The sequence below is a fragment of the Adelges cooleyi genome, unplaced genomic scaffold, assembly GCF_023614345.1.
Source record: "Adelges cooleyi isolate 19-005CV unplaced genomic scaffold, UGA_ACOO_1.1 ACOO_flye_CR_arks_rails_tigmint_CR_PRNA_21, whole genome shotgun sequence".
NCBI classification, from domain to species: domain Eukaryota; kingdom Metazoa; phylum Arthropoda; class Insecta; order Hemiptera; family Adelgidae; genus Adelges; species Adelges cooleyi.
In genome coordinates this window covers 13,710,116-13,721,552 of record NW_026095871.1, presented here as the reverse complement: position 1 = coordinate 13,721,552, position 11,437 = coordinate 13,710,116, and the positions used below count along the sequence as shown (strand labels likewise).

General features: G+C 27.1%; 3 protein-coding genes across 4 annotated transcripts; all 3 read right to left on the bottom strand.

Moving 5' to 3' along the window:
* Positions 1-1,352: 1,352 nt before the first annotated feature.
* Positions 1,353-2,437, bottom strand: LOC126834369 (uncharacterized). Its single transcript, XM_050566238.1, has 4 exons — positions 2,234-2,437; positions 1,873-2,114; positions 1,702-1,804; positions 1,353-1,626 (listed from the first exon to the last, which is right to left on the bottom strand). The coding sequence occupies exons 1-4, from the start codon at positions 2,252-2,254 to the stop codon at positions 1,444-1,446; spliced, it is 549 nt and encodes a 182-aa protein (XP_050422195.1). The 5' UTR covers positions 2,255-2,437; the 3' UTR covers positions 1,353-1,443.
* Positions 2,438-2,967: 530 nt separating this feature from the next.
* LOC126834268 (ATP-dependent RNA helicase DHX30-like) lies at positions 2,968-8,264 on the bottom strand. Of its 2 annotated transcripts, none has more exons than XM_050566066.1 (17): positions 8,078-8,264; positions 7,692-7,774; positions 7,359-7,600; positions 7,102-7,248; positions 6,844-6,904; positions 6,652-6,775; positions 6,347-6,557; positions 5,931-6,275; positions 5,679-5,849; positions 5,084-5,292; positions 4,689-4,893; positions 4,424-4,629; positions 4,092-4,330; positions 3,799-3,997; positions 3,522-3,708; positions 3,383-3,450; positions 2,968-3,298 (listed from the first exon to the last, which is right to left on the bottom strand). In XM_050566066.1, the coding sequence occupies exons 1-17, from the start codon at positions 8,134-8,136 to the stop codon at positions 3,130-3,132; spliced, it is 2,925 nt and encodes a 974-aa protein (XP_050422023.1). In that variant the 5' UTR covers positions 8,137-8,264; the 3' UTR covers positions 2,968-3,129. The 2 variants fall into 2 exon arrangements, with proteins under 2 accessions (XP_050422023.1, XP_050422024.1); XM_050566067.1 differs by having other exon boundaries at positions 6,652-6,772.
* A 754-nt stretch (positions 8,265-9,018) lies between these two features.
* On the bottom strand, positions 9,019-11,350 carry LOC126834438 (ciliogenesis and planar polarity effector 2-like). The gene is made up of 4 exons (XM_050566351.1): positions 10,278-11,350; positions 9,943-10,208; positions 9,735-9,871; positions 9,019-9,629 (listed from the first exon to the last, which is right to left on the bottom strand). Exons 1-4 carry the CDS (start codon positions 10,378-10,380, stop codon positions 9,404-9,406), a joined length of 732 nt encoding a protein of 243 aa, XP_050422308.1. The 5' UTR covers positions 10,381-11,350; the 3' UTR covers positions 9,019-9,403.
* Between the last annotated feature and the right edge of the window lie 87 nt (positions 11,351-11,437).

Genomic DNA, 11,437 nt, shown 5'->3' with positions numbered 1-11,437 from the left:
GTCAGTAACTTTTTACAAAATCAATATACCAAATGTACTACTAGAGTGAATGAATAAAACGGTATTTATACAGAAATTGTTTACAGATAAAGCTCCATTTCAATAATTATAATAAATTACATATATTGTACAGGGTGACCACAAAAACACTTTAAATTTTCAAAAAGGCAAAATAATATTAATTTTTCAAAAAAAAATGTTTTTAACTTATGTAAAATGTTTGTGTTACATGTAACATTAGTTAAAACAATTTTTTTTTGAAAAATTATTATTATTTTGCCTTTTTGAAAATGTAAAGTGTTTTTATGGTGACCCTGTATAACAATATGCTTATTGAGTTCACTAATAAAGTATTTTGCCGATTACCAAATAAAAAATGTCTAGTGGATAAAATAAAGCAGGTGTTTGTACTTAGGTCGTAGTAATTTATTGTACACTTTTAACACGAAGTACTAAAACATGATTTTCACAAAAAAATTTATACCTAAGCACAGCCCAGAACAGATTGTTCCATTGATATCTGACATTGACTAGTAATTATACATTCTCTTAATGTTTATTTTAGTTTCTAACAACAAAATTAACTAAAGTAAAGTTAATAGGCCTATAGTCTTTATATAGAATTATTATTTTCCAATAATAGAAATATTTTTTTAATACAGAAAATAAATAAATTATTACTGCCTACTATTAAGATTTATTCTTTTCACAAAAACTGTCAAAATAATATTTAAATCGGTCAAAAAGTAGTATGGGAAAAATTATAATGTTTATAAAATATTCATGTAACAGGGAAAAATCACCCCCTCCAATCAATCAAGAGTCATTCATTTTCACAAAATTGGTAATATTTTAGACATCCCCTGTAAAGTTTAGGGAAGGAAATAATAACTAGATTTATTTATCTTTTTTAATAGGTATTGACTAATTGAAAAGTGTAATGTTAGAATTGATCAAAAAGTACATGAGAACATTTGTATTTATTATATAGAAAAAAGTTACAGTCTAGTTAAAGCCTAACGGCTAAAATGATAAAACATGAAACATGCTTTAGCCTGCTGGCTCCTGAATAGTTAAAGCATGCTAAAAAATTACTTCCCTTGACAGAGATTCATATTCTATTTTCACGAAAAACTTACATTACATGTTGTAACTGATTGAATTATGTTTACAACCTTTACATTAAAATTTCTCATCATCAATTTTGTTTGGCTTTTGTAAAACTATCGTATTTTTGGTTCTTAAAAATATTTATACTGATCTTACACTATTATTCTGTAGTATTATTTCTAAAAAAATTGGCATAATTAATTGTAAAATTATAGTTTCTTTTATTATTAGACCCAAGTTGATTGTTTTCTGATAAATATTTTTAAGCTTTATTTATACTTTTATTTCTATGTTAACATATAGTTTTTGTATAAGTACTACAACAAGATAATATTATTTTTTCTTTCTTATTTCATCCAGTTGATCTTTTAATTGTTTCAATTCACTGTCCGGTATATACTTCAATTTCTCGTGTTCTTCTGTATGCGGATGGACTGATACAGACACACCAGCTGGCAATGAATCTTCAATAACTTCAATTAGTAATGATAGCTTAGTTGACGGTACATCGACAATCTAGCATTAAAAAATATGTTAAATTACAAAAATTTCTTTAAATAGTGATTAAATCAAAGAAAGAAATATTCCAACCTGAATATTACGTTCATAAATGTTAAGTATATGTTGAGCTTCAACCGTTTCACTATTTGGAACTAACCTCTTCACATTAAATACTTGTGGAGGCAATGCCCACCTTAAAATAGTAATAGTTTTTAAATATATATTTACTTAAGCAACATACAAAAAACAGTTAATACTTACCCATCAGATACTTCGATATCCATGTTTTCTGCTGCTGTATGGACAAATTTTTGAAACGATTCTAATACAGCAAAATCATAGCCTTTTATTTGTACATTAAGCTCTTCATACTCTGGAATATCAGGTTCAAGACTGTCTAAGTATTCTGGTTCATAAATGCTACCTAAATGACGAACACCGATCATAATATTTGATTTTGGCTCGACAGTTGCTACTCGAGTCAATTTCATTAAAGACCGAACCTAAGAGAGTAAAGTAAATATAAATGCAATAATTAAAGAAATAATATTTTTTATCTGGTCTAATATTAATTCATATAACTAAAACTATTTGGAATGTATTACAAAAACAATTTACATACTAAATTTCTTGTTGAAAACATCGCTAAAAAAAAAGTAAGTTGTAATGTAATTACACGTTTGATTAAAAAATAAATATTATATTAGAATTGAAAAAAAATTATTTTTTTTCTTTAATCACCAATTAACTGAAATAGGTACTAAACATTTTTACTTCATTTTTAACTTAAATACAAATTAATAATTATATTGTCTCAAATTATTCTCTCGGCATGTTCACTGATAAGCGATTGATAAAAAATCATCTTCAGATAAGCAATTTTCGATAACTGATAAGACTTTCTTTTATTTAAATAATTCATACAATATTATACATGTCAAATTATATAAAAACTTCTATTTTTAAAATATATATTTTGTAAACTGAACTGTAAAATAATAGTCATTACTGTACTGTTTAAATATACCATCTATTTAACTTCTCAAGTTTTGAAATTTATTGTATAATAATTTTAATAAAAATTGTGACTATCGAGTACATAATATAACTCAAGTCCTTTATAGATGTAGCGAGATGTCAACTAACTAAACTAAAAAGTTTAATGTACAATTGACAAAAATTGAATCGATATGTAACATTGTGCCAATTAAAAACTAGCCAGATATTAAAGGACATTTGTTAGAGATCAGCAAAATTATTGGATGTAATAATTAAAAATTTGAAAAAAATGAAATAAACATAAAAACGGATTAAAAATATAACTCATCTTTATCAATCAATAAACAATTGTATTTATACAAACACATATAAAATTAATTAATCAGTCTATTATGAAGTAATAGAAATTACTTTTTTTTAATAATAATCGTTAACAATACAATATACTCAAATTGTATAAACGATAACTGCAATATACACACCAATTGGTAACAATCATCTAAGAATTTATAACAAACATTAATTTTTTTTTTCAACCAGTTTACATAAAACCGAACACAACAAGTCACGAAAGTTTAAAATAGTTTCGTCTGTTTCATCCATTATTTCATTGTGTCCATAAGTCTTCATCATGTAATCGACCAGATTCCAAATAACTTGTCTGAGGGCAGTTAAATTTTGCCAATCGCTGCAAAACAAAAAAATAATTATTTTGCTAAACAATTTGTCAAGTACTTATTGGAACAAATAACACAATTTTTTTTTTATTTACCCTTTAGAACACGAAATATTGATACGTTTCTTATTTTTGACATAAATTATGCAATTATTTTGCCCATCCTAAATGAAAAATTATTTCACGACATGAATTGATTTAATACAAAATTTAAGTGTTATGTAATAATATTTACATGCTTAAACGTTGCTTGACCAGTGAAAAACAGAACAGCAATTATTGGATGAACGGATGTGGTTTTATTTAACATGGCCATATCGTTGTCGAGAGTCCTGCCTTCTCTATAATAGGTAAGTAAGTCATTTTCATTACTTCTATTATAATTTACAGACTCTGAATGCATAATAACTTTTATTCCACCACTAAAATAAAAACATTAATGATTAATAGATTAAGGAAATATATTTCTTTTTTCAAATTCAGTTTTTTTAAAGGTGAATTAACAAACATACTCGGTGACATAAGTCGAGCTCTTGCGGCCATTTGGTCTCATAAACAATCTTTTAAAGACTAAATTTCCAAAACCCGAAATCAACACTGCTGGTAAAAGTTCATCTTTTGACATCTCCGATAATACATTCAGGTTGTCTAAGTTCTTGTCATCAATTAACATACTGTTGAACAAATGCTGTGCAAATAAATTCCTTAGTCCTGAAAAATCGAATAAATTATATATTAATTAATTTCCACACAAGCAATGTTTTAGATTTTACTCCCAACAAGTATCTATTTATTTTTCACTTACTAGACATTAATACTAGACTAGCTTCGGACAAATAATTTTTACGACAAAAATCAGTGGATTCTCTTCTATCTTCACGTTGAATTTGGTTCCATTCAGAAAACATTTTAGCCACAGCCAAGTGATCGCTATTAGGAGAGTATTTATTCTTTATCATTCGCGAATCAACTGCTGATACATCTTTAAATATATTAACGTTACTTGATAAATAGGTAATAATTGTCAATGTTGGGTCGAGACATCTAAAAGTTAAATCAATAGTGTTAGTTATTGGATTTTTCCTGATGTTTTATAATTATAATAATGTAATTTAAAAAAGATAAACTGAATTTTACTTGAAAAATATTGAATTAACTAGTGCTTTTGATAGGAAAGGGTCAAAAGGAAATGCTGCTATCCGTTTTCCTAGTGCTGTTAACACTTCGTCATTGTCTAATGCGCCAAGAAGTTTTAACTCTGAAACCGCACCATTTATGTTTTCCAAATCTGGCGGATTCAAGAGCTTGGATAATACTAGCCTAGCCTTTTTATCACTGTGAATCTGTAACAAATATAAAAGAAATTGTAACAAATTATTTTTATTAAACTGTATATACTAACTTTTAGATTAAGAATCGTGTGTTCAAGTGGAGTTGAGTGAATCTCAGGCACTGGATACTCTGTGCATTTGTTATAACGTTCTGAAGTATATAAATGATAGCATTCGCCTGGTCGAGTTCTTCCCGCTCGACCTCTTCTTTGCCTAGCATTAGCCTGCGAAACCCAGCCACGATCCAAGTATTTCATACCTTTTTCTGCACTCCAACTACAATATGTTTATAAAAAATACAAAAATATAATTTGTTAAAAAAAAAAATTATAATAAATTAAATTTTTAACTAATTAAAACATTTCACTAAGCTTCTAAATTTTTTTTTTAAATTAATATTGAATATAAACAACAGTTTAAACAGTTTAGAGTAAAGAGTATATAAGATATATTATTATTATCTTACCTAGATACATTTTGCATACCAGTGTCGATTACATACACTATATCGTTTATCGTAATGCTTGTTTCTGCGATATTAGTTGCTAATACTACTTTGCGTTTTCCATCTCTTCCGGGTTGCATGATTTCTATTTGTTTTTCAGGAGTAAGTTTAGAATGTGCAAATTTTATATCTAAATTATTTGAATATCCTTTTTGCAGCATTTTGCTAATCTGTTGAATAATATTGGGGAAATTTAATATTATTAGAGCTGTAATTGTTAGAAACCAGAATCAAGTTTTTTGTCACTATTAATAAAATAAATTTAAATATAACACATCCACATGATAAGCTGTTTGGTCTTACTAAATAATATATTCAATAACAATGTTATATATATTTTATAGCAAAACTCAGTATTGAATTTAATATGTAATTTTAACTTAATATTATACAATTATTAGGTTGGCATATTTAATTACAAACTGTGAATACTTTTTCCTTTAAATGCAATGTTTTAAGTAATTTCCAAAAAAAATACCCAAAGCTCTTCTCCTAACTCTGTTCTTATTTTCTTACATTTATATTTGTTTAACTTAAAAATAATTAGTTTACTTACATCCATTATATCTTGCCATCCTGAAACAAAACACAAGATAGCACCAGATGGTTTTTTAGCATCAATCCATTTGATTACTTTTGCTACTAAGAACGGATTCCAAAACGGTTGACCGTTTTGTTCAACAACTGAATCATTATTACTAATACCCAATTCTTTGAATAATTGATTCTGAGTAATAAAAAAAAACACATTAAATTTGGAATATTAAACTTAATAATATTTAAATAAAAATGATATTTAGTTGCATACAGATAAAAAGTGTGTTTTCACAGGATATGTAGCTCCTGGTATAGAGATAGATTCTGCAAAGCGCCCAAAGTATTTTTGAAAGTGTTGTGCATCTAGTGTAGCACTCATTATGATTAACTTTAAATTTGTATTTAGTTCTAACGCATTTTTAGTGAGCATTAACAGTATTTCAGTATTAATATCTTGTTCGTGCGCTTCATCGATGATGACATGTGAGAATTCCTTAAGCCCGGGATCAAGCTGTAATTTTTGAAGTAATATACCACTAGATGCAAATACTACTGATCCCGGTGTTTTAGGAAGTACTTGACTTAACCGTACTTGATAACCAACAACGTCACCTAACTGCAAGATGAAATAATTACACAAGTCATTATAAAAATCTTCAAATGATGTGTCTCCTAGAATATTATTACCGATTCTAATCGTTCTTCAGCAACTCGTTGAGCAAGTGTAATTGCACTGATTCGCCTCGGTTGTGTAACATAAATATTACACTCACCCCCTTTGTTTTCTCGACTCCATTGATCTATTATAAAATTAGGTACTCTTGTACTTTTACCACAGCCTGGTTCGCCTTTTATTATTGTTACTCGATTTTTTTGAACCATATCAAGAATCGTTTCTCTAAAGACAAGTATATAACAACATAACATGTAAACCCCCAACAAAATAATAATAACTGCATTTAACAGTTGATAATATTATTGTTTTGACATACTTATAATCATCAATTGGTAGCTTGACTACTTCTGCCGGTAATTGTTTAGATTTTTTAAACAACTTTTGATTACGTGTCACATAATCAGAATGTGAAAACTTGGGCAGCACAAAAGAGGGCTCTTCTGAAAATAAATTATAAGAATGACATAATTTAAAAATAGTTAATAAAAAAAATTAATGATTAATGTACCTTCAGTTAACTCATTAACGTCAATTTCTTCAATTTCTTTTTTTATTACAGGTAAAATTTCCTAAAAAATACTTAATTATAAATATAGTACATTTTTTAATATTATTTTAGGATTATATCATATTTATCCAAATTTAAAACTAAATCTGGAACAAATGATATCTATTTGTTCAGAATAAGTTCTAATTCATTTTGAAAAAAAAATCTTACCAGATAACTGATCTATTATTACAAAGTCTAAGAATACAACTGCCTTACCTGATTGTACTTTTGAAACAAATTTGTTATGAGTTTTACATCTTTTTCATCCAGATCGATTGACGTAACTGGTGAATGAGCCACATCGATGCGTTGTTTTTGTGACACTAAAATTGGCTTTCCTTTACTATCTAGTTTATCCATTTCCTAGAAAAATTATACAAGGGTACTTTGATTTGACAATGTTGCATACAATTCTTATGTGAAACAATATTATCAATCAATGTATAATACTCATCAGAGAAAATTACACGAACCTGTAGCCATTGAATTGCTCTTAATGATACAGTTTCTGCAGCTTTAGTTTTAGTGGCGGCTGCACTAGAAAATACAATAGGACTAGGCCATTGTATACTTAATTGGCAGTTCCATATGCCTTTCTTCTTTGTGAAACTAAAGTGAAATCCAGTTTGTAAATCTAATGTGCGTTCAGCATTTTTGAAATAATTCGAAATAATATTGCGTGGCGAGGAAAATGTTCTTTTCAACTTGTTAAAATCTAGAAAATGTAAAATTTAATAATGAATATTAACAAAATAGGTAGGTTTTTCTATTAATAAATTATTAATACAAATACTTAATACTGTTACCTTCATCTGAAATTATTTTGGGTTCTGGCAAAACACTGGAAAACTGTGTAGCTGTAGTTTTGCTTGCAAGCTTTCGAATGAATCTAAATAAATTAGACAGCTTAGTTTTCAACTAGCAATAAAAGTGAGATACAAAAACTTGAAATTCCAAGAGGACTTAGTTTAAGGTTAAAGATAGCAATTTATATACGATACATTAAATCTATAGACTATACCACTACAGAGTAAAGGAACAATGCTTTCATGTGCCAACTAGTTTTAATCATAATATATTATAATACTGCTTTTGTATTAATGGACAGATATTGTAGGTCAAAAGCATTGAAATGATTAAGATTTTAAATTGGTAAAAACACAAAACCTAATATATACAATTAGGCACTTACAAACTTGATGGCACCCTTGATACGATGTTTATTCTTAAAAATGATCGCACGTTTAACATTTTTAATAGTATTATTACTAAAAATCATACACCAAGATTTTAAATTAAGTTAAAATATAATTAAAAAGTTATTATAATAATAATTATTGTTCAATGTTTTGGGCTTTGGCAAATAATAAAACATGTGTAAACATGCTGCTGACCGGACTATCATGAAAATGACTGATAAGAATTTTGATTACAGTAAGTGAATCATTTTCGAGATTATTGAAACGTTTCACCGAAACACGCAACAAAAAACCGACCGGTTCCAAATCATTAATTTAAATTTCTAATAAAATCAAGGCGATGCAACTGCGTTTAAAAATTAATTAGGAAATATATTTTTTGGTAAAAAAAAATTAATTTTGTTAATATAAAAAAATTATCCAAGTTTTATATTATAAAATCAGAACCATACATTATTGTTGTGCTACTATTGCATAAGTATTTTTTGACTTTAACAGCAATTTATCAGATTCCAATTCATATATCAGAACAAATCAGTTTAAACAAATAAATTGTTAATATGATCCTTGAAAAATGTAAAAATGTGGTACTGTTGCTTTATACAATTTTTACACTAAATTATTTATTATTATTCTGTAAAGTATATGCACCTACTTATTAAATTTCTTATGCAACAAATAATTATTTCCATAAGATAATACGAATGACTCCTGTTTAAAAAAATATAATTATTTTATCGTTATAATTATAGTTATTTTTAAAATAGTTAAATATATATGCAAGTATAATACAATATGAAAATAATGATTAATGATTAAACTTTAACAAATGTTTTGAGGTTTAAAAATAAAACAACAATTAAAATTTTAAAACTATTAACATATTTTTTGTCAATAATTCTAATTCTTTGTTTTGCAAAATTGACAATTATAATGAAATAGTAATAGTAATAGTCTAACAAATTAATCAATATTTGATAAATGAAGTATGATTTATATTATGAACAAAAATACTTATAATATTCAAATATACACAATAATAAACGAGTCTAAATACTTGCAAAGATTTTGTACACTAAAGTATTCTACTTTACAGTCCACCCGTCTTAAGTATCTACACATAATAGTTCAGTATGCATGTTACACAATCATAACAAATTACTTCACAGCTATACAATTTTCAAAATTAAGCAAACTTTATTTAAATGTAGATAGAGTTTGTACATAACCTAATGAAAAATATTTCAACACAATATTATATATGTTTATAAACTGTTGTCGGTGAAGAAATCAACATCACAAACATCAAGTCACAATATTCATACAATTTGCATTGAGTTCATTTCTTGATTTATAATGTAATTTTGATCTCTAATCCATAGTTGTTCACAAATTACATTTAGAGTAAGAGCAGTAAGTTCGTTTTCTTTTGAATCAAAGTTATCCACTGTTTTGTTTAATTTCAGAACTGTAATTTTTTGTGTGTTCTCAAATTCTTCTATATCAGATACTGTTACTTTTGCGGTAAAATCCCCCGGACAGTGTCTAAATTACAACAAATAATAATAAAATATAATAATTGGTACAACAAGTTTAAATAATTAATAGTTTTCAGTATTTTGTTATTTCAGTTTAGATTTTAATAATTACTTTGTTCCAATGACAATAGGAGCTGGACTACTTTTATTGTTCATAAATGTAGAAATGTTTGTTGAAATGGTAGCTAGTCCAGTCGGGTCGTTAAATGAAAATACAAAGACAATAGCATCTGCTTCTTCTTTGCAAACCTAAAATTATTTGCCATCAGTACAAACTTAAATTATTATAAATAGTTGATATTAAGTAAATTTTTTTTTACTGGTAAAATATGTCCAAATTTTTTTAAGTCCCTGTCTCCTGCATCCCAGCACTGGAGTCTAAACAAAATAATCCTATCCCAAACTTTTGCAGGCCAATAAATATTAGTTTTACGTATGCCTCGCGTTTCTATATATTCATCATTTATTTTTGCTGCTCCTGCTAATCTGGCTATTGTAGCAGTTTTTCCAGCTCCACTTTTTCCAACAAAAAATAATTTGTAAGATACTTCTTCTACATTTGGTAACATGGGACGCTCGAGTATCCCTAAAAAATTATAAATATAATCTAAAATATTCCTAAGTTTAAACTTTAAAATTACTATTTTATAGTTACCAAACAATTTCCTTCCGTTACTCTGTGGATTGTAAAAATGCTGCATGATCGTTTCGCCTTCAGCGGTACTTTGCCAATCCAGTTTCACTACGCTTCCCAACATGGTTTACATTTATTTATCCACTTTCATGAATTATTAAATTTATTTTAAAAAACATAATGGCAGAACATGAAATCCCCTAAATTTTGTTTTAAGTAAATTAAAAAGAATTCAAGTCTCTCATTTATTTTATTGAAACACAAAAATCAACGCAAAACTCAACAGGTGTGTATATTATTGTTCTTGTATTATCAGAAGACTGTAGAAGATAGTATTGCTTACCGCACAGGTAGCCATTAGGATATTAGATAAGGAAATAACAGGATCTTGTTATCTCCATAACAGCTGACGTTCTTATAAGCGGCGGCTGCATCATTTTAACCCAAAACAGTGACAGTCAATAGACGATGGGTCAAAACTCAAAATAACTGTAAGCACTAAAGTTTTTATACTCCAGAACATGACTTACAGAAGTTAAAAACTGAAATGACATGACGCCTAGTAGAGTGATCGGATTTCAATAGTCATTTAAATTTTCAAAAATTCAATGTCTTTTTACAAAAGTAAAGTTTGAATAATTTTTTTAACGTTTTTGATTATTTAATAAATATTAGAAATCGGTGTGTTCTTTCAAAAAAAAAAAAATAATAACTATCAATAGACAATACCCGATCACAATCCGAGGTGTCGTTCCAGCTATTACTAAATTACCAAAAATTAAATTTGCACCACTAAAATAGCAATATCATTATATACTACATCGTGATATCCTAAGGTACAACGATTTTTTTTTCTTAACTGTACTGTATTTTAAAATTCTGCCATTTAACATATTTTATTCTACGTAGACAATAGTAGACACCAAACACTTTTTTTAAGCAAGACTGCGAGACATTGCGAATTGTTTTAAACTATATTCCTACCGAATTTATCCGATTTTGTTTTTGAATTTTTATAGCGCCTTCCCCTACCGGAGTGACTCAGATTTACACTAAAAAATATTCATAATAATATGTATACAATTTGGAAATTTGGTTATAATAATATTATACGTAAACATGTTTTTAACAGAAAATATGTTTACACATTTTAGTGATAGTTTTAATATGTTAATATTAAA